At 38.2% G+C, this 24,279-nt stretch overlaps 1 protein-coding gene across 2 annotated transcripts in view; it reads right to left on the bottom strand.

Moving 5' to 3' along the window:
• KCNQ5 (potassium voltage-gated channel subfamily Q member 5) overlaps nucleotides 1–24,279 on the bottom strand; it is a 274,997-nt gene that overhangs the window by 37,498 nt on the left and 213,220 nt on the right. For both annotated transcript variants that reach the window (XM_071741555.1, XM_071741554.1), the window contains exons 4-7: nucleotides 12,343–12,518; nucleotides 11,793–11,918; nucleotides 4,422–4,532; nucleotides 2,245–2,340 (exon numbers count right to left, since the gene is read on the bottom strand). In XM_071741555.1, the coding sequence (XP_071597656.1) occupies nucleotides 2,245–2,340; nucleotides 4,422–4,532; nucleotides 11,793–11,918; nucleotides 12,343–12,518 (509 nt within the window). The remainder of the gene's footprint in view (nucleotides 1–2,244; nucleotides 2,341–4,421; nucleotides 4,533–11,792; nucleotides 11,919–12,342; nucleotides 12,519–24,279) is intronic.

A 24,279-nucleotide genomic window follows, 5' to 3' on the forward strand; every position in this document is an offset into this window, starting at 1 on the left:
CTACAGCTGGAGACCAGTCACTTACATTGTAAGCTGTTCCACTGGTTGATCATTCTCACTGTCAAAAGCCTCTGCATAATTTTTATTTTGAAACTTTTTGGGTTTGGCTTAGAGCCATAGATATTTGCTATGTTTCTTCTACATTAAATAGTCCTGTAGGTTCCAGTACTTCCTCACTGGACTTATATATTAAAATAATATTTACACTATTTCTTATAAACTAAAGATACTGAGAAAATAATGTCCATAGGAAACATTTCAGTTTTCTACAGCAATACCCTAGTTATCTTTTAATTCAGGTAAAGGCTCTAGCAGCCAGTACAGTAACAGAGGAGTTAGCATAGACTAACTCATTAGAAAAAAGACATTAGCCTGATAAGCTATGGCACATGCTGATTTCCATGGTAGCTCATTATAAATACCCATAACAAACAATTTAGAAAAGCCTGAGCACTGTTACATTAGACAATGATATGCATATACCTCCTGCATTTATGGACATGGAATTTTCTCTGGTCCTGGACTAATTTTTTATAATATTTTCTTCACTTTCTCCAATTTACCAATCTAATTTACAAACTGTAGATGCTGAGTTGATATGTAGCATGTTAGTACCAGTATCACCATACAACAGTGGCAATATCAGCCTCTTCCTACTTGTTATATTTTTGGTTCAATATCTGAGCATAACTAAGAAACCAGTGGGAGTAACATAATGGGAACTTGCAGGAAGCTCTTGACCCTTCTTTCCCACTCTTTCTCCTCTGTGTTTCTCATCCTTCCTATTGAAAAGGCCTCTTGTAATAGTCTGAATTGTTTCTACATCTAGATCACATCATTCTTGGGTTCCTTCCTGTGTGCCTGCCCTCATATTCCCTGTTGTACAAGATCTTGTGCTACTGGAAAATATCTCCATTTGCAATTTTACACTAATTTCCAGATGACTAAAAATGCTTAACATGAAAATGAACATGTAACTGTGGAAAAGCCTCCAACATGAGGTTCCCACCACAAATGTGTTCTTTTCACAATGATTTTGCCCATTAAGACTTGCTTTCCAAAATCACTCAACTGGCTACTCTTAATCTATTTACCATGTTGTCTTACTAATAGTTTGGTTGAAGTGTCATACAATACTAAGAAGAGCTATATCCAAAACCTAAATCTATTGTGCATTTCCTCTGGCAACCAAACTGGGGAGAAATAGATTAGAATGTATGTGTCAGAAAATATCCCAAACAATCATTCTAAAGAACAACAGACACAGAGGTATGTTTATATTTATTAATTATTCTAATAAATATTAAATATCAAATATTAAGTGTTTAAAATGATTGAAGAGTAACAATGGAAACCATTTATTAACTTCAAAAATGTTTCAAAGACATCCTGGCACCTCTTCTGAACTTACAATGGAACTCTAGTATATTAATTTTCACATTCTTTATTTGGATGTATTATTTCAGAATTAAAAAAATAATGTAAATAGCACATATAAAACACTTGGGATCCTGAGAAAATAAACTAGCATCTTATAAGATTATTTTCCCTCATGGGTTTTTTTTTTTTATTGCATCAAATATTCTACAGCTTGGTGCAAAATAATTTTTAGATGATATTCTCATTTTTAATTGGGACCATAAGTTAAGGGAAAAAAGACCCTATGCAGAACAGCTGTTTTACAAACATCATGCCATTTTTTGCTTAAAAAGAATCTTGCTCAATCATTGATCTGCACCATCATGTCAATACGGGAGCCAAAACCACATCAGACAATTTCAGACATTTTGGAATTGCTACAATTCCAGCTTTTGCATTGACTAATAGCAAAAGCAATTCTCTGGCCAGGATATTTTTCATTTTCACCAAGTAAATTAATCATTAGATCACTCTAAACCCCATAGTAGATGAAAAGCTGCTTAATATAGTCAAGAATGCTGTGTTGTCAGTTGGGTTGTCTAGAGGTAGATTCTATTTTTCCAAGTAATTTGCTAACTGTAGGCATGCAACTGGCATCCTTGGCCTGGTTTCTTCGACATGGATAGAAGAAATTAAAAGCTACACATGGAAAGGCTATAGACACAATTATTGCAACACATGGCAATCACTGAAAAAACATTTCATTAAGCTAACCAATCTGTTAAACATTATTTTCATAAAACTTTCCAAATGAACATATAAAAACTCGCTTCAGTATGTACTTTAATTCACCCACTACTATTTTTTCACTGAGTTCATATTTACCTGAATTAGGCTGGCAGCTGGATTCCTTCTTTTCTCAAAGTGTTTCTGACGATGCTGTTCCTGCACTTTTAATGCAAATCCTGAGCCAAGGATGCCCTGCAATACAATATATCATTTATCATCACCTAGGTAGTTTTTCCAACAATTATACCTAATCAGATACAAAGATTTTGTTTTTGTGTGTTTCTCCATATGATTGCTTCAGATAACACATACGACAGTATATGACAGTATAAGGCTTAACAACAGTGCCCCTTCCATGGTGAGGCAGGAAACTCCTTACTTAAGGGATAACATCTGTGACTCTGCCAAGGATCACTCATCCCAACCCTTTCTGTGTTTGTGCTACACTTTGTTTCTTCAGCTCTAAAGGACAAGGACATACATATATATATATATATGTATGTGTATATATATGCATGTGTGTGTGTATATATATATTATCAAGCAGGAACATGCAGAGGAACTTAAGCCTGGAAAGACAAAATGACAAGTTGCCAGATATGCCAGATATACATGGACCAAAAAGTCTCTATGTCCAGTGCTTATTTATACTTTTGATTTTAAGAAATGTTAGACACTTCCTTGCTTAATACATTAAGACCACTTTTTCTCACTCTTTCCTATCTGAATAATCTATATAATTGTTCATTCTATGGGCTATGAAGAAGAAGCTGACAATGAAACCTCTTCCCTTTTAGCCTTTTTACCTTTGAATAAGTAAGGTAAATATGACTCCTGATGAACAGACCTTATGAAATACTGTGAATGCTTTCCTCCTTGGCTTGCAAGGAGTGTAATATTTCTGCTGGCATTATAAGGAATCATAGAACCATAGAATTGGCTGGGTTGGAAGGGACCTCAGAGATCATAAAGTCCAACCCTTGATCCACTACCGCTGCAGTTACCAGACCATGGCACTGAGTGCCACATCCAGTCTCTTTTTAAATATCTCCAGGGACGGAGAAGAATATTTCCTTTTGATTCTTAGGATAAAATAATATTATAAATGTGCAAGATTCATACATATCGCTTGTTTTTACAGACAGATTCACCATGAAAGTGTTTATGAGGAAAATGAGTACCTGTACATAGATATGACATGAGGAACAAAAGTTCTGACATCTCTAATATGTGTGGTTATTAATGTTTTACGTGATCGTTGTAGTCCTACTAAGAGTAACTTTCTTGTTAGGTGTGACTAGGTAACAAAGGGAATTAATAACAATAGCTGCAATTAAGTGTCAAGGATTCACAAACAGGTAATGAATTATAACTATAATTATAATGCAATGTAATATGCCAGAGATATTGAAATACTTTTTCCTTAGAGTAAGAAACAAATGAAGTACACCAGATGATTCAATGCTGTTGGAAAGTGTTGACTTTTAATCTTGGTTTGACTATATGGTTGAAAACAAATGCATTATTATAACATGTATGTTTTTATAGTTATTATATTGATTTTCTGCATATGTTGCACTGGATGCAATACAATAAGATACAAATGTAACTTCTAATTTCATGTGCATTCAATACTAATTTTTTAAAAAAGGAAATTCACTCATAAAAATGAAGTTATTTCTCAAGCTGGACTACATTTTAGTCATTAGATGATTCCCATTTCTATTAAAGACTCTTGAACATAAAAGCAGCATAAATAAACTGTCCTGTTTGTTTTGCAGAATCATTCGGAGAAAAAGATAGTTACATTTTTACATTCTGTGACACTAACTTTTGGCTGATTTAATGCCTTTTACTACTTTCTGTTGGTAGCCTGAGTATGGTCTTACAGGACAACTTACTAGAAATATTTACTTTTTTTCCCTCCAGTACTGTCCAATTCAGAAAAACATACATTTTTTCTTTTTTTTTCCCCCTCAAAATAGTATGTAAGCCACAATTTATAAGAAAATAAAATAATTTTAACCTTACACAATAGTACGGTACCTAATATAGGATCATTTCCCAGTTTTGTTCACGCTGATGAAACCCCCCAAAACTCAAGCCATGACACCAAACCTCTTTGGATTTTGGATAGCAGTTCACTAGTGTCAGAGAACAAAAAGAATGGTTGTTCTTCAGGCAGTGAGCTGCTTCAGCTTCTTGTATGATAATAGCTGTAGGAGCCAGACAAGTTCCTATTACCTTTTTACAAATATTATAGGCATACTCACAGCAGGTAGTGCAAAGAAAGAAATGCCAAGCAGAGCAAATCCTGCAGAAAGCAACCTTCCAAGCCAAGTTAGAGGAGTTTTGTCTCCGTAGCCAATGGTTGTCAAAGTGATCTAAAAAGAAATGAATTAACATTGTGGTTTGCCAGAAGTCACTGAGAAATTAGTTGTATATTATTTACATTGCATGAAACAGTATTTTCACTAAGTAACCCAAGACATGTGGAATAAATGCAGTTGTTTCTAAAAGAAAAAAAAAACATTAATACTTTTTTTCTATAAAAAATGCTTTTTATGACTGAATCAAACTGCGATAAATCAAAAATGTGAGAAAAAAATACCTGAACATGTGGTAAGCATAAAAAATAATAAAATAGAATGTCTGGGATCCCAAAGTTGAAGCAAAGGATGGATAATTATAAGTGGGGCAGAAAAATGTTGTTTTTCATGGATGTAAAGGTGTTTCACCTATTTTCTGAAGGGGAATATAATTGTATTGGCACAGAAATATAAATTACACAGAGTTCATATTGGAAAATTAGAGTAGGGAGGAAGTTAAAATTCACAGATGATATAAAGTTAAAGGGAACATCACGAAGCAGCTACAAGTTCATCAGCACAATTTGAAGGGGATTATATTCTGAAACTCAAAAAAACACTAACCAAAAGCTGGAAGGAGCTCTTAACTCTTCAAGTTCCTGATCCTTTCCCCTTCCTTATCAGGGGCTCAGATATAGCCATTATCAATGCTGACCTGCTGGTCCAAATACCACACAGCAGCAGATGCAGATGGTACCTCAGGCTGTTGGACAACGTTAGTGCCAACCAGTGTGGGGAGAGGTCAAAGAGGAGGGAGGGCATCTATCACCCCTTCATGTGGTGACTGTAATCAGAGGCTCAGCATCCAGATGTTCTAAAAAGCTGTTGTTTAGCACCAGTACAGCTGGTTGCAGAGTTTGGTATGGATGGAAGGGCCATCTGCGTGCAGCTAAACTATGCAGCAGGTAGGAAAATGGGATAATGGTGTATGGTTCTGGTTTCCTGAGCTTATCTCCAAGGAAAAAGATTATGGCTTCATGTCTGTGACCCGTGGAAATGTTCCCCAGGCTACTGCTGGCCTGGGAAGTGTGAGAGTCCCTCGTGTTTGGGGAAAGCCACATCTCTGTGCTGCCCTCTTGGAGAGGTTGGATCCACCCCGCTGCCTGTGCAGGCAGCTGGAGGAGGTGTGGGCAGAGAGGAGAATTTCGGAAGGCTGGAGGGGAGGCTGGAGGGCACGTGCCCAGGCAATGGCACATGATAGACAAGGACAAAGATAGACAAGAGCAGGCTGAATGCCAAGGACTCCAGGGCCTGTTATTAGTGAAGAACATGTGGACAGAGAATTATTTTACATCTTGTACCAAATGTGGGCAAGTTCAGGCTTAGCACATATTCTGGCAGGAGCAAACTCTTCAGGAAAATGCCTTCTAGAGACATTATTTTGCTTCCAGCTTCCTCTAAGTTCATTCCTAGGCAAGACGGCCAAAGCAGTTCTATTTAATGCTGGGGTCACCACAGGACAAAAGAAGGAAAGTCTTTTGGAAGTAATTAGGTTTCAACTATTTAGAGCTCTGTCAATAGTAAACAGTGCTTTTAATTGCTCGCATTGTTTGGAACAAGCTGCGGGTGTAATTTAGCCTGAGAAAGCCATAGTAACTAAAAGGGAGTGAGCTGAATTAAGGCTGCAGCTAAAATTTTCAAGTGGTTATAAAGTCTCAAGTTTCGTAATGCTAGCCTGGTCACAGACACACCACCTTCTGTGCTTATCAGGTCTCCCTCTCCTTCCTTGCTCCTCCTGACCTTCCTGCCCCATTCCCTCTTCTGAGGTTTTGCTGGACTCTTTGGAGAGCCAATGCCACCCAGGAAGGTGGAAAGAATTACCCACATGTCTGCATGGTTTGTTTCTGTTGTTTCTGTGTGTTGTGTTAGCTCATGGAGGTGCCTGACAAGCTCCAGAGCCTACACAAGGCAATGTGTGGCTGAGATTGAGTGATAAGGAGGAAGGGAGATGGGGGTGAGCTGATGCAACCACGCTCTTGAGCTGGCAGATGGGCTTGGTTTGGTTTTCTTTTGTTTGCTGAAGAAGGTATTCCTAGTCCTTCTCTTTGAATAACAAGTGCAGAAGAGTTTGGGGCTTTCAGGACCCCAAGAGCAATGATGCATTTTGACACATGAATCCCTGAAAAAAAGTTCCTCCAAATTCATTTCCAGGCCAGTCATTGCAAAGCAGCTTGAAGCCCTGGAATAAGCCCAGTCTCTTGGCTTCTGTCCAGTTCCCTATCTCTGCCAGACACTGGAAAGTACAGAGGTATCTCCTGCCTGGGCTGACAAGAAGGAAACAGAACTAAGTGTCATCTGCATATTAATGATATTGCCACTGAACTGTCTTCTGAAGAAGTCAAAGATAAACTTGAACCTTTTGGATCTGATATCTGGGAGCAAAACAAAACCAGGAGCAGTCACACAGACTGTATCTCTGGAATTTCTCCAAAGAAATTAACAAGGCCATATTAAAGCCTTTCCCCTCATTCTTTTGGGTTCTGAGGACTTAATCGTATCATACTGTGATTAAGAATATCAGTGGCTTCTTGCTCACTTTGAGCTGTTTTATCTCAGGACAGTCTTTACATGGGTATATAGGTGTCAGCACCTTGCTATATCATCTTACTCAACACTGAACAAATGGGTTTGATCTTCATTTTATATTCCTCTCATCACACAACTAAGGAAATATTTTTCCATACAACTTCAGGGTCAAGTTCAGGAATAATCCTCTGCATCTTTGCTAGTACTGCTAGTGAATGACTAAACCACTTGCCAGCCCTTAACTGGCATAATCCTGAGGTTAAATTAACTGGAACAAGATGTGGAAAACTACTGGATGTGAGACCATGACAACGTAAGAAATTTCCAGATGTCACTGATAGTAATGTAAGATGCAGACAGAAGTTACAGCTAGAACAGTGATGGAGGGCTGGATCCTATAGGTGATTAAGGGGCAAATGATCAAAGTTCAGAGGTGACTGAAGGAAATTATTTGGGGCCTTTCATGGATTACAGTCTTGCAAGGACAAGAGCACCTGGGTGACTGCATCAGTGGTACCATAGAAGGTCAAGAATGAGTAGGTAACATAACTACAAGATCTGTAAAAAGGATCAAGATAACAGTAGAAGAAATATCAAGGTGTGCAAATCACGTCTTACTGGAGATAACTGCTGTGTAGCCGTCACCACAGCCTAAACCAGGACAACAAACCAAAACCTTTTAGAGTTTATTTGTACAGGACTAATTTTACCCAACTTGAAAAATAAAATGTTTACCTGTTTGTCAGTAAAGACAACATGGAAAGAGAGATTCCTTCAGCAGGTAACTCATCCTATCCTAAAATGTAAAACTTAGGCTTGCCTGAAAACAAATGTCTAGTGTGGTGGCCCAGGGCATCTGAATAGGGACCCCTGCAGGAGAGGTGGATCTGTTGGATCTTCCATGGCTCTGTGTTCAAGCAACTGAACCACACTCTGACATGGCTAAATGGGCTGAGTCTTGCCTTTTGTACCAATTTTGGAAAATACTTCATTTTGGTTACTTGTATTAGACATGAAGTGTCTGGACAGAGCAGCCAAGGCAGGCAGTGTCACCTGGCTAGACTCAAGACTCGGAACGATGACAGAACTCCTGCTATAACTCACTGCTGGAGCTAACAGATATGCTAATACAAAGTGAGATAACAGAATAATGACTGTGATTATATAACTTAGGTGCCTTCAATTAGATGAGATAAGACCCAAGAGGCCCACCTCTGCCCTAGTACTTCTCTCTGATGTAATTTTATGCTAGCAGTACTTTTTCAATCTCTACCTGAGTTCAATTAACAGAAAAAAAATGTTGTTTGCTCATGCTATCATTACATAAACGGGAAAAATGTCATCAACATTACCTCATTTGAGTTAGTAAGGTAGTAATTGTGACAGTATTTTTCATTGCAATATGTTTTGTTCACCTGCAGGTCACTGTGGACTGCCAGTGCCATCCTGTATCCAATGCAACTACAGGATACAATTTGAAAATAATGACTTTTTGAAAGAAAATCTGCCAAATGTGTAAGAGAGACAGGAATCTTAATTGTATTACATTTGTGGGTAAAACTAATTAATGACCAAATGAAATGCAGCTATATGCACACACAGCTCTAGCTAGCACTAGCAGTTTTCAGAAAACCACGTATAGTTTGGTTTTGAAATACTTAAGTTTTTGAATTGACCTTCTGTTCTCATGCAGTTAAGTTCTTTTATTCTGTTACATGAATGTACCTTCTCTGTGAATGCAAATTTTGAGTTTGAACTCTTTATATAGCACCCTGTTGTGTGCTGCTGTGTTAGGCAGCACTGCGGGGACCCCAAGCACAAGAATAACATTAGTCTGATATTAGTATAGAACACAATAGTAACATTAGCATGGTTAAACTGCAGGTTGCACAGTACAACATGCAATTGCAAACACAGTGAGGCATTCATGTGTAAATTAAGATGCAATATCCGGCCTCCCATTTCTGCATAAAAATATGGACTCCAGAAATGGAGTCATCAAAACGCCAATAGAAGGGTTTGGCCCTTGAATAATCTGAATTAATGAACGGGTTAATTGCTGCATCCCGGGTGTTATTTTGTAAGGGGGGGACATTAATGCCCCTAACAACTTGAAATTTATTGTGACTGTTTGCGCCTGACTTCGGTGCAGTCACAGAATTCAGTCTGGGGTTTGGTAGATACTCTGTGGTTTAAGAACAACTTTTGCAAATAAACAAATCAATGAAACTAATCATTGATTTCCCCTAGAATGCAACACAATCTGACCTTTTCAAATCTGCATGTGGGTTATTCTGTAAACCCAACCATTACTAAGAAGCACATTATGCATTTCCCACATACTGTTTTACATATTACACAAAAATTACTATTATTAAAATGGCAAAGATAACAGGTAAGGGGGAACACTGATTTTTAGTAACTTTGTGCACTTAACCAAATTAAACATTTAAATGTATTCATGTAGCACACTGGGGAAAGAAGGAAAGGTATAGAAATATTCAGTATAGACTGTTTTCAAGTTTTTTATTACAATTTGTTGTTTTTCCTCCTAATGTCAAGAAAAGATTCCTATTTTCTCAGTTGCACTACTTATCTGACCTATGAGTCAGACATTTTCACTTTATAAGCTACATAATATTTTAAGCGCCACTTTATACAAAGATTATTTCTTAGCAGGGTTTTTCCTTAGAAAATAGCAGTCAGCAGGTAGTGGAGAAGCAAATTCTAAAATAAAGATCTTGTTCCTGTTGCTAGAGCTACTCAAGGAGAAGGATCCAGAACTAATATGAGCCTCAGTCAGATGTCAGAGTTGAGGTCTGAGTTTGCTGGGACTTTCCCATTCCTTGTGCATGTTTTCCCTGTGGATCCCCTTCCTATTTTTCCTCTTCTCACTGTTGCCTGCTGGCAGGTGGGTACAATCCTCTGCTTAGTCCAAACTTGCTTCTCTGCAGCTCTAAGTCTCACATGGCTTTGTAAAGTGTGTTTCAGGGAGAACCAAAGAGCTGAAAACATCCAGACCCAGGCACTGCCACAGGAGGGTCTGTCACAGGACCACATCCCCACTGCCACTCCCAAAAAATGGATTGTTTTTTGCAGACTGCTGGGGCCAGGATACTCATCAGCAAAGTCACCAGCATTGCAAGATAGATGCTTCACAGCCACGTCAATAGAGGCAGGTTAGAATGCTTTAAACCAAACCTGAACCCCAGCTTTTGAAGAAAAGCAAAACAAAATAAGCTCCAGTGATGCAACTGAGGGCAAAGCCTTCTCTCATGACGTAAGTCAGTACGAGTTCTACATGTGTTTGGATTACAGGATCAAACTGTATATTTTTTCAGAGATCTGTCATGATGCTCTAAAGCAACAAGTTTCAGGGAAAATATTTCTGTATATTTTAAATGCACAAATCAGACCTACTTTTCCAAACTCCACATTTTGTACACTAATAACACAGAAATACAGTCTCTAGGGAAGACATGTAACAAATAATTAACCCTTAGATGAAAAAATTTCAAATACACAAACCAGTCCTACTAATAGGAAATCACCTCAGGCTTTGTTCGAAATGTAAACAAAACTTATTAAAGTATTTTTCAAGGATTTAAAACATGTTGGAAAGGGTTTTTGCCCAGTCTATCTACCCATGCTCTGACCCTGCAGATAGTGAGTCCAGATGAAGTCAGGAGAAGGTTTGAGGTGAGAGAACTTCATTTCTGTATCCCTCTGAGGAGAAAAAGTGGCAGAGGCTGGTTCTTTCAGGTCTTACACTTCTTCCAGAAAAACTAATGAGTGCTCTAGGTTATATCAGCATTAATGATCTCACAGGCATCGTTTCATTACCCAGACACTGTCAGAGCTCATGCTGTTTGTTCTACTGCATCAGAAAGAAAAGAAAAGCAGTTTTATACTGCCTGGCAATAGCTCTGCCATGGGCTTTGTTGGGGCAGATTTCTCAAGCTGCCTACACAGTGCAGGAGTGCAAGTCACTGTAGGGCATTTTCAAGCAAAAAATCCCCATAAACATTACACCATAAATAATTTTTCAAATTTCAGTCCTAGTATTTCATTGTTAATTTAAAACCTAGTTTATTTAAGCACATAAGTATTCCTATAATCTTTCTTTTTTTCAGAAAAGCATGTACTTAGATACCACAGCTTTCAACAAAGTAAAACCAATTGATTTAATATTTAAGCATGAGCTCAACTAAATCAGAGCTTTTACACCTGAAAAAAATAACACTGCTGAACCAGAATGGGAATGTTTACTCTTGCTTTTTGTACTCAAGGTACAGAGGAGGGAGAAGTAACATCATTCTAAGGGCAGTGATGATACTCTTATTTTCACTGCAAAGCTGATGTAAGATGTTTTTCCCCTCTCTCTCCTGATGTTTCTTTCTCTTCCTGCACTGCAGCTTACAGCCCTCTGATTTGAATCAAAGCTGCTCTCTGTGGCACCATATTACAAACTGCACTACTGGAAGGATCTGGGTTAAAAAACAAAATGCTTCACTTGAAAGTTTAGTGGTCTGGTTTCAGCAAAAGCACATAAACAGCTGTTCTGCAGGGGGGGGTGAAATGAACTACGGATGTGCAAATGAGTAGCTGGAGGAGGGAGCTTCTCAGGACAGTTTTCTGCAAGTGAAAAGAATTCACTGAACAGGACATAAAGTTAAAATCCACAGTAGGGGAAATTCAAAGCTCTCTAGAATACAGGTTAAAGGGTGCATATTATCTTTCTGTACTTACCGTGCCCCACCAGAGAGCATCTGCATATGTGGAGAACTGGTTATTTGCATCTTTTTCCACCAGATAAACCAGGAAAGATGAAAAGATGAGTACTAAAAATCCTATGTACCAGGCTGTGATTAATTCCTGGAAAAAAAGAAATCAGAGGACAATATCCATTTGAAAGATTGAACTGAATGGCATTTCAAGGAAGACATAAAGAAAGATTCTATAAACCTTTCTTTGGTGTTTGAGCAAAATCCAATAGTAAACATGTAATTTTTCTCTGAAAATGTACAGAATCTATTTCTATGATTTGATCCTTCATCAAGTTCACTAATATATATTAAATTGGTACTGCATATAAAAGACATTTTCAATATATTCTAAAAATTGTTAGCACTTAACATGGCCTGATGCACCTGTGCTAATGGCCATTACAATAGATGTTACTTCAGAAAAGTTAAGATATTCTGCTCAAAACTGATAAATGTTTGTTTCCCTGGCTTCTTGTTGAATGACATCAAGTGAAGATATGGACAGGACAAAATCAGCATTTAGGATTACATACCTTGCTATGGGCATAAACTACTGAACCTAATAATTTCCAAGTGCCTCCTCTTCGGTCCATGCGCACCATACGAAGGATCTGTAGGAAACGAAGACTTCTCAGTGCTGATGTTGCAAAAATGTTACCCTGAGTTTTTGCAGAAACAACTGCTATTGAAGCGATGAGAACAATGATGTCTGAAAGAAATACATTACAGAAAACATTAATGTCCAAGTACCAATAAAAACCACAAACATGTACATGAGCTGAATGAGGGGGAAAAAAGCGAGATTGCTGGGGTGGGTGGGAAACTAAAGCACTGAGATTCCTGTTTGAGGTAGGGCTGTGAGGTCCAGGCTGGTGTCATAAACTGCCTCAGAAGCCTACAGGGTGAAAACTGAAGGAAGTTATTTTGAAAACATAAATATAAAAGAATCAGTGTTGAAGAAACCTCATGTAGGAGCTTTGAAGCCTGATGTAGCAAACAGTACGAATCAGCAGATGGAGTAGAACCTATTCCCTTTATCTTTTCCCATAGCTGCTTTGCTAAGACAAGGCAAAAAAGAAAACAAAGGTAAGATAAAAATAGAGCAGCTCCAGTAGTGAGTGTCCAGAGGAACTGGAATTGCAAGCACAAGTATCGATTTTTTCTGATTACAAACATTTTGTGGTGTGGGATGTAGTTTCTGGACACAATTTCCCTGATGTACCATTTCCTGGAAAGGAAGAAGTACAGTGCTGGGTACTCAGATGCATTCTTTTAGCTGGCAGCCTGGAAAGTTTGTAGAGGCTCCAAAAGTGCTAGGATTTTTTTTCTTCAGGCCCCACATTCAAACTGTGAGAGCGAGTTTGTTCTGCATGAACTCATCAGCCAAATGCCCCTTAGAGCCAAAACAGCATTTAAAGAGAGATGAGGAGAAGCAGCACAGCCATAGCACAGAAATGCTATGAGAAGGCATAATGTTCTTTTGTAGTGACTGGGGCAGACAAACCCATGTGAATGGAGCAGAAAAGCACAGAACAAGCTCTTTGTTACTATCACCTCGTAGTTTATTTCCTGACCTCCTTTAAAAGCTTAAAGAGCCCTTCTAAGAAATACCTGGATTGAGTTTTAGGATTTTGTGGTGTTTGTATGTTTCTATGTAAGGATAATCTAAACCTATGTTTGCCAGCAAAGAATTGAACGCAAGTTCTTGTCGACACAAATTTTGCTTTTTTTGTGTTGGGTAGGAATATTTGTCTTGTCCTAAGTGTAAGAATGACTCAATAAGGGAAAAGGGCCCCCAGAGGTGAGCAGTGAGAGAGACTGGCTGTACCTTCTAGCAGGACACTCTTTCCTTACCCTTTTCCAGTACAGCAGAAAACAGGCTTGGTTCATTCTGCTCAGCCACCAAAGTAAGTTGAGGTCCAAATACCTTGACTGCAAAAATCCTGGCTTTCTTTGAGCTCATCTATGAATGGGTTTTGTCCTCTCATTACAATACTAAGGGTACAGACAACCTGTGGTTTAAGGAGTATCCTGATAAATTGTGGAAATCCTTGCCACAAGATGCTAAAAGTTTACACGGGTTTAAAGCCAGCAGGATGATTTTAGGGGAGAAGATTTAATCAATGGCTAATTAATACTAAGAGCCCAGTGCTAGCTCAGGACGTCTCCAAATAGCAGGCTACTGGAGACTGAGAGATTCTTATGGAGAAACATCACTGCACATTTGCCCTGCTTTTGTCATCTTCCATGACTGTTGGCTCATGTCACTGTTTGACATGGTGTGTTAGACTAGACTGACCTTCTTCACATCATATGCTCTGACATTTTAAAATTCCTTTGGCTACTACATAATGGGATCATAGTTGGCCACTATACAATTGGCTACCAAAGAGGAGCTGGGTTTGCTTCTAGATGTAAATTCAACAAGTTCAGAGGTCAAGATGATAAAGTATCCTGGGACATCTTTGCACGCTACAAGTCTCAAGAGCACAACAACCAGAAAGAGGTCTGTGTGAGAATTCAAAAACAGACAACTGACCAGGAAAAAGTTGAAGACATCACAAATTCTAATGGAGACCAGAAAAATATATGGAGTGGAATTCAGCTCCATGTGAAGGCATTTAAGTTAAGGTTTCTACATGTGAAGCAAGTGTCTAAAATCCCCATGCAGCACAAGGAAATTGTGTCAACTGAGAAAGGTGCAGCTAATCCTCAGGAAGGCTCCTGCTGGCTGCTCAACTGGCTCATGCTCTGGGCTTGGTACAAAAAAGACTCGATTCAGCTGCCTGAATCTATTTGTTCAGTGCCATTTGAGATGTCTTAAGGTATCCAAGACATCTCCTAGGTCTGGCAGCTATGTTCCTAGACCTAGAAAGGCTGTGGCCTTCCGAAGGAGTCACTGGAGAGCAGGGAATATCAAGTGACAGGAGGCACCGCTATGGACTCCACTGATCTAAGCCCTAGATCTCAACCAACTATGCTGGCAGTGCATGTAGAAGCAAAATTCTATATTTAGGTGAGTTTATCTGGATCTGAGACTCATGTAGAGCATGCTGGAAAGTCCTGAGCAACACAAACTGTCTTGAAGAAAGAGTGTCCCTGGTAAGTAGCATGATGACAAGATAAGCCTGAGCAGAACAGCAAGGTAACAGCCACTTCTCATCAGTGGTGACTGCCTAGCAGCAAATAATATATCATTAGAAACACAGTTTGTACTCCTGAAAACCACTCTGAGAACTTAAAATGAGAGTAGAATTTTATCTGGAAATTATTACTGGGGGGTTGGGTTACCTTCAAACACTATAAATAAGACAGATTTGTGCAAAAGCCAATAATTTGCCCTTATTTCTGCCCATTCCAGGAGCTCTGATAGCTTTCCTTATATCATGGAGTTTCCTGGAGGTCCCCCACTGAAAAAAAATTCAAATTTATCCAGTTTTTCCATCACCACAGGGCATCAGCCTTGTCCTGCTGGGAACCCTCTGAGGGTCTCTGGTCCCTTCTGACTGCGAGAAACAAAAAAGCCAACAGCAGCCTCACTCTCTTCCCTTTTTTAAAGTATTGATCCAAGCAACTTATCTACTTGAGTACACCCTTCAAGATGGAGGGTAGGGGTGAGGAGAGGCAAATGGAGGAGATGATGAGGAAAAGAAGGAGCAGATGATGTGTTGGCACATGTTAAAAAAACAGTTGAAGGGAAGAGAGCCTTCCCAGGCTGCTGTTAGTTCGTGGACACCTTTCTTTCTCATTGTCTTCATCTCTTCACAATACACTATGCACCCCACAAAAAAAAAAAAACCCAAACAAAACCAAACAACAAACCAAACCCACCCCTAAGAACTCCCCAAGCTGGGAATAGGGAAGGAAAGAGTGTGTCTATTGCCTAAGGCAGCTCTCTCTGGATGCGTTTCCCTTAGAGAAGGCAGGCAGGCACATTACTTCAGCATGGTTTAATTTGCCAGGAACAGGTGTAAGATAAATAAACCCTTCTTGGAATGAAACCAGAATCCAAATAAAAGTTTGCATCAGTTGAAAGTCACTTCTGAATATGTTAATTTTGCTTGGGTTTCTTGTCTAAGTGTACCCTGCTTAAATGAAAAGTTAACTACTTTACAATTCTCTTACTGCCACATTTTTATCCAACACACTTCAGGTGCCATTTGCCATTTTTTAAACAAGAAACAAAATATTCTTCTGAACTTCCTTTCATATTCTACTTGAATTTAGCTAAAATCTCTGTGGTATTTCTGCATTTTAAGAAGGCTTTATTAAACTTCTATAAGTATTTTCTTCTTTATCTTTTAGTGGCAAAATGGCTCAGGAAATGGCACTATTGGAAATCAGGAAGAAGCAAATGGCACTATTTCAGTTAATGTGATGACTCAAGTTTCATTCCGTATGTTGCTATAAAGCACCATCAAAATTTCCAATATGAGAGTGAGTAATGGGCATTATAACTCCAAACCTCTCTGTAACAACTTATTAGAATAGAGAAGTTTCTAATGTACATTTACTTATGTGATTTTTTTTTCCAAGCTAATATCTTGTGTATGATTTTCCAAACATTAGGCACCTCTTCAGCTGATTTTATTAATTCTTTCAATATATCACTCATATTTTTATCCTTGCAGATAGCTTCCTCTCTTGATAACTCCTGCCTGAGATTTCAGATCTTGGCAACTTTTGCAACGCTCACTTCTAAACACCTCATTTCAAATTAAATTTCAGACAATGAATCCTTCCACTTCAGGCACTTCACCTGCTACCTCTCAAAAAACCCCTAAGATTACATGAAAGTTTGTTAATAGTAGCTTAGCAAAGGCTTTTTTAGTTGACAGACCCAAAGAAAAACAAAAAAGATAAATCTAGAACATACGTGTGTAAAAGATTCTCCTTATATATTGCCCAATCTCATTAAAATAGTGAAATATAAGTAAAGACAAGTAACTGGAGCCCAGCAATGCAACAGCCTGAAACCTGAATAGCTCATGAGGGATGTGCAGCCTTAGTTCCCCACTTCACAGATGAAGGCCAGAGTTGGGCTCCTTTACCCTGCTCAAGGTCAGGCAGAAACTCTGGATAACTTAAGATACTGATGGAGGGGTGGTTGGCATTTCTAAGTTATGAGCACTTCCAGTGGCAACTATGCTTTGATGTACCACTAGGACAATCTCTAAAATTAGAGAAAGTCAGGACGACATGAGGAAATGTAATCAACGACAATGTCTCATCTCCTCAAAGCTCACATATGTACTCAAACTAATACACCTGCATTATCCTTCTCTCTTTTATATTCTTCTTAGTGTATAAGAAGATGTCAGTAAGAGCTTTTCCTGCTACCTGAGTTTAATGTTGACGTGTTGGAACATCCTTTCCTTCTAAATAAAAACGACACATTGAGTCAGTGTAGGTTAAATGAATCTCGTGGTATTTTTTCCTTTGATTTCATCTGAATAGAAAATGAACAATCTTTAATAATTTTAGGATCACAACTATATAATCAAAATAGCGTTTGTTATAAAATAATAGAAAATGCTCTGAGTTTACACATCCTTGTTAAGAATATGCAGGAAACTGCAGTGGCTGTCAATTACTGTGTCTGCTCTCCCTACAGAACAGTACAGAGAGATAATGAGATAGAACAAGAGTAGGACACATCTACCCTCAAAACTGCAAGAATTAAGCAGAAAATCTCAAGAGTGTGGTTTATCTAGCCTGCAGCAGTATTAATTCACAAAAGAAATTGACTAGTAACTCTATGATCAAATTCAGGCTACCTTTAGACTGTCCTTCTAAGGTCTAATTTTGAGTTCTAGAGTTCTTAATCTATGACCCAGACAAAATGCAGGGCTTGCTGTGGTCATTTCTTACTAATAGTTCTCAGGGCAGTTCATTATTCTAAATTTCAAAGTTACTTTTGAAAAAAACCCAGCACTCTGGTTCTGTGTTGGTAAAAAGCTACTGGGCTTTATAATCACTTAAGAGCACCAAGGGTGCTTTGGCATTGGCTCCATCTGCTTAGCACAGCACAGGTTATGCCTCCACATTGCAGCACAGTGAGCAATTATTCTTTCTTGCTGAGGAATTAAAGTAAGTTTTAACACAGATTTACTACAACAACAACAACTACAGAGGAATAATTACCAACTTACTATTCTGAGCTGCTAGGAGCTGTGATTTTAGTTTTTCTGCTATCTCTTTGAATGTCAGTCCTTCCAATAGCTTCATCATGTTTATTGCTGTTCTGAGAATTTCCTTCAATTTGCCTAAATAATCTCCCCAGCTAGCTGGCCAGGACCAGAGGGTATCATCTAATCAATAGAGAAATGTACTTTAATTTTTAATCAGACACTACAGCACAAAGTTAACACACCAAGGAACTGTATTTGAGCACATCATGCTATAGAAACATGATAAGAAAAAAAAATACGTAGGGCTCTATCCTAAATGGATATAAACTGGCAATTTAAAGCATTTTAAGGTATAGCCTGATGACTGATACCTGACTCCATATATTAGTACATGAAAATAAGGTTCCTCTTTTTGAGATTCCTAAATTAAGAGGTTTGTTTATACAGTGCCCTCTATAGGAACAGCAGTCTTTTTGCACAACTAGTATTTTATGGCCCTGTGGGCTAGCTAAAAAAAAAAATTAAAAAAAAAAAAGAAAGAAAAGGACATTCATAGACTTTAAAGTTTCTGAATACCCTAAATAGAGGGGTATTCAGAGAGGGAAATAATTGTATCATTTGAACACTTGTTGAGTAAGGTCATAGAATGGAATCATCATAACTATCTGCCATAATGCTTTCCACTTCAAACAAGGGATTAACCACTTCCCTCAACTGGTTAAAGAGGGCAAAGAATAAAAATCATGCTTAGAGTATGTTGCAACAGTTAATTTGAAAAGAGGCAAATTGTAATGTTTTTACCAGGTGGCAGTTCCTTTGCTCTGTGAATAGTCCCCTTGCTATGAAATCAGTGGAATATTTCACATATTTATGGCAGGAAAATTTGGTCCAATATGGGCTGAACTTCCAGTGACCTTGCAAAGTATTTGCCCCAGAAACAAAGAATTTTCAGTATTTTTATCTTTAAAATGTCCAGAGTATTAACTTATTTTTTATTAAAAAAAAAACAAAACAAAAAGATTAAATCTGTAATTACTTATCCTAATAGAAAAGATCAATATTACCAATTTAGAAAGATGATGGATGTTGTAATATTTTGTAATTTGTCCCACTGGAATAAGCAGAACTATTTATTGATAAAGTACAATTCAGTATGTGCAAGACTGTCAAAATCTGCAAGCTGGATTTTAGAGACTACTCTGTAGACATATGGTCTTTTGAGATCACCTGAATTCATCCTCTGAAATGCAAAAATCTCAGGCATTATTCTCTGTCTATAAACCCCCCCCAACACAACAGTTTACTGTGAGCTATTGAATTATATCACCTGAACATCTCTAGCACAATGTGGGAGAGGCAGGAAGCTGGGTTCTGTACCTCCCACAAAATGCTGAGCAGATTTACAGCACCAGTTTTACAGAGGAAAAAGAAAAAAGGCTAAAAACCATGAACAACAACAACAACAAAAATAATCCCAAGCAATACGAGTTTTGCATATACTAAAAATAATGCCACTCAAGAGCTCGAGTCCTGTCAAAATTTGCTTTCAGATATGTCTGAATATATCTTTTCTTCCTGGTCAGGGATCAGATCTCTCTGCTCAGATGCTGGGTAGGTTGATTAATCGTCACCTAAAAGTAAAAGTAACTGGCAGGATATCTTCAGGAAATTCTTGGGATGGATGACGCCGTTTGATTTTTGCAGATGTTGTTGTCACTCCAGCCAAAAGGTCTTTGTGTTTTACAAATGTATTACACACTCTGGATGGAAACCATCTTAATTGTCATTACAAACAAAACAAGTTGGTGATTTTGCTTCCTTTTGTGATCTCTTTTCAAGATGCGAAACAACTTGGTATTTTTAGATGTAGGAAAGTGAAATAATTTTGCATCTAAAGATAATTCACAGAGATAAACACATATGAGTGTGAAAATTGACTTCTATTGCTGCTGAAAAACAGAAGGATAGGGATGTATGGTAGTGGTACAGAGAAGAGAAAGAAGTTATAGAAAGATATGTTATACTGTTTAGGCACTGAAGTGGAATTAAAAAAAATCCAGAGGTTACTACTTCTACTTTATTTTTTTTTCCTTGTAATAATGGAAAATGGCTATATTAGTCATTGACTTCAGTTACAAGGAGTCCACTAAAACTGATCTGTGCATAAAAACATGGATTTTCTTTACACATAAGCTGAGCAATGAAGAGATGAACCATCTTGAACCCTTCTATCTGCCTCTAGCTTTCATTTATTGAAATCATGTGAGTAAACAATATTTTTCAATGTGAAATGAAAGTGACCTCCTGAAAATACAGGTATCTTCTTTCTAGGATACATATTTATTTTATATCTCCAAAGTGAGTCTATTTGGAAAATCAGCTCACCCACAAACAAAGCTAACTTTCTGGCAAAGAGAAAATGGTGGGAAGTAAAATAAATTAAAATTTAAACAATGCATATAAAAGAATACATAGTATTATTTACATGACATATAAAGCCTACATAATATGTAATAATGAAATAACAGTACTACTGTGTGGTGCTTAGTTGCCAGCTGGCTGTAAACAGTGACACAATATAATATAAAATGTGTTATGTTTAATCTATTTTCAGTGCCTTGGAAAAGAAACTCTGCATTAAACTGCAAGGATGCTTTAGGACATTATTTCAAAGGTTTTACCACTGCAACCACTGTGAAGATTAGCTACAACACTGTGTCCTGATGCTGAAACTCCAGATTTGATGGGAGTCCCCAGATGAGGGGGATGAGGTCAGTTCTGCAGAGCAGGTGTGGGGAAATGGGGCCATAGCCCATGGCATGGCACAGGTGAGATGCTCCCTGCCAGTGTGGATGACATCAAGCCCCAGCTCAGGCTCAAACCACGTAGGACCTCACCCTGGCACATGGAGTCACCAGTAGACTTTCTACAAGAAGAAGAACTACCCCAGGTTTCCTCTATCTGTGAATATTCCAAGTAGCACCAGTAAATTCTTCTCTTTCCAGGCACCTTGGTATGCCTGAGCTACACATTGAGCAAAGCTCTTTACCACACAATGCATATGTTGTCCCCAAACAAAATGAAAGAGAACTGGAAAGAAGTCAAAGGTATTTGTTAGTGAAGCTGATAAAATACAACAAATTCAGACTCGCTAGTTCCAACAAATCTTGAAACAGAAAAACTAGGAATATTTTCAATGAGTAAATATTGGGCATTTTTAAGATGTGAAAACTAAATATTCCCTTATGAAATGCCAGTATGAGGAGGATGGGTCAGATTTTTCTTTTGCCGTTTTTTAATCAAAGTTTGTAATGAGATCCTAATTCCATCCTCAACAATGGATCAACTGATGGTACTCATTGCTGTGCCACAGTACACAAAGTATGTGTATGTTCTTCCTGAGTAGCACACTTTCAGTCCATGATGGCAAATATATCAAAATTGTGTCATTTTACCTTTTGTTTTAGATAGCCAAATTATTTTTCTGGGGGTTGAGAATGACAATAGCTCAACAAATGCTGAATTTTAAATTGTACTTATGTTTACAATTTTTTATTCAGTCTGGAGAATAACAAAGAATACCAACATTAATTGGAACATCTCACCTGTCTTTGTAGTGTTAGCAACCAAGGACTGAGTAAGTCCTCAGCAAACACCTTTGCTGGCTCAATAAATCTTTAAAATCTAATGGTCTTCTGCAAGCTAAGATTAAGCTCAATTGCAAGCCTTTCATGGATTTATACTTTATCAACCTTTTCCAATAACTGATCTTTAATGTTATTAAAACATACTGATATTTAAAACATATTAATTAATATTCTTTAATATATATAGTGTTTAATATATAAACCATATGAATTAATTTATATTTAGTATAAAACATTAATATGTACCTGCCAGAAAGAATAAAGAAAATATTTATTTAAAAATAAATTTATTCCCCAGGAGCTTTATCTGGCTTTAAGACAGGATGGCTGAAACACATTTAAAACTGTCTCTTTCACCCAGTGTTCACCAACACAACTTGTGTCCAACCAAAGAAACCATTGACAAGTAACACACGCACATCCTTCCCCTTAATCTTCACTTATTCTGCTCAAGTAACTGCTTTGTGCCTTACAAGCCCTGGGAAAACAAGGTTTGTTAGTCACTTTATGATGTCTGGGGCTTTTTTCTGGATGATTGTAGACCTTAGTGAAAAAGACTCCTGTTGTGGAGAGAAAAAACCCTGAAGATTTCTGGAGGGAAAGGCAGCAGGATGGATACCCAGACACACACACAACTCTGATGAATAAAGAGGTTCATTAGGTTGGGCTGTAAGAAAACCACAGAGTTATCAGGAAGAAAAAACCAAAACAACTACAGGCATGGCAAGACTTGTGTATGGAGAAAGGGCTGAATAATTTAGGAGTGGTTAGTCAGAAGACAAATACAAGATGGCAGATAGAGGTATGCAAACTAGCAGAAGATTAAAAGGTCTGTTGGAAGCCTTCTATTTACCCTTCCTTATAAGAGTGAGATCAAAAGACAATTTAAATCTGATAAAAAGAAATACAACATGCAATTAGCTTGTAAAATCCATTGCCACATGATATAAAGGAAAAAGCAGGGAAAATTAAAGACAAGACTAGATGTTTCTCTCTGAATTGCTGGGATAAGATTTTTCAGGATTTTTTCCAAATTCCTGTATGAGTCAGTCACTGAGTAACCAACGTCCAAATAAAAATACTTAGTGATTGGCTATTTGGACTACAAGTATTAAAATTATTTCAGAGGTATCTGGCAGTAGTCAAGAGTGTAAGGACACCAAATGGGGTTTTATGTGATGCAGGGCAGCAGGGATATCAGGGAAACAGGGAAAGTCTCTGTGCTTCATGGCCTTCTCAATCATACTCTAAAATCTCAGGGAGGGGCAGGTAGGGAGGGTGTCTGGAAGTGTCCGTCTGATGCATTCCCAGGTTGTGCATAAAGTAAAGGTGAAACAGTGATAGGAAAATGGAAAGGCCAAAAAGCCATGAGAACAGAAAAGTCTTGTGTGTGAGGATGAAAGTGAACAGGCAAAAACTGAGAAATAAGGTGCTGAAAAGAGCACAGGAGAAAGGTGAGTGTCTGAGAGAGAGGAAAATCCTGTATGCAGGTGGAGGGAGATGAGGCAGTATAAATCATTTTCTCTCAAATTAACAGGGTGGGGGGAAGCAGAAGGTACCCAGTATCTAGCTGAGTCATCTAAAGCAGATCTAGAAAGCAGTAACATGGGTACCTCAGTCTTGACTGAAAGAGAATTCCTATCTTAAGTTTTCTAATTTGTCCTTCAGAGGCATATGCCTCTTACACTGCCTAAAACCAGAACATGCATTCCTAACCTACACAACTATTCTGGATGTCTTCACAGTCAGTGTGAATGCCTCCTGGGACTCCTCTGTTTCTGTAAATCCAGTTTGCTGAGATGATAGAGAAGCAGAGATTTCCAGCCACTTATCCCACCTGCAATTTGTCTGTGGGTAGCCAAAGAATGATTACTGTGCCATCAAGAAGCTTTATCTGCTTTGGAGAACACTAATGCAGAGCACCTTGCAGCCACCCTTGGGAATTCCTGGTGTGGGAGATGTGAAGAAATAAATTAAAACTCTGCTAAGAGAGGGAAAAACAATCTGGTAGCACTCTCACAAACCCAAGAGGCAATCCCTCTGAACTGAGATCTTAAATACAGTAGAAGATGCCATTCTGTGTGACAACCTCTTCATGCTGCCTCCTGACATTTGCACAGGCATCTCACAATCAGGTTGGGCTGTCAAAGGGGAGCTCTGAGCCAAAGGGGCCCTTCCTTCATCTGGGCTGATCCCAGGAGGGTCCCATGTATGTCCTGGGATATCAGGACCAGGCAGCACAAGGGTGGAAGCAAGTGGCTGTAGCTGCCTCTTTCTGCACCAGCCACAGCTTTGGCTTGGCTCAAATAAGCATTTAGATCATTTTGGAGCTTACACAGGTTGATGTAAAATAGACCTGCTTGACACTCTCCTCAGATCTGTCATTGACGGCAATACCAGAGGAAAGGCCAAATCCTCACTTTTGAGAGTTATCAGCACAATCTTAAAAGTAAAAAATGTAATCTTTCTTTTAGAGAAGTCTAGAGGTTAGGGGAGCCTGGTGCTTAAGTGCTAGGGGTGGTAAGAGAAGAAATTAAAATATGCAGAACATGCCCAAATTGCCTTCTAGAAACATGCAAATATTTCTATTTAGCCATATGAAATTTGAGATATAAATACCATAACTGTTACACAATGTTATCAAATCCTTCTTAATTGCTGTATTTAACACAGAAGCTGTAAAAAGGAGGAA

The sequence above is a fragment of the Heliangelus exortis genome, chromosome 3, assembly GCF_036169615.1.
Source record: "Heliangelus exortis chromosome 3, bHelExo1.hap1, whole genome shotgun sequence".
In the NCBI taxonomy this organism is placed as follows: Eukaryota; Metazoa; Chordata; class Aves; order Apodiformes; family Trochilidae; genus Heliangelus; species Heliangelus exortis.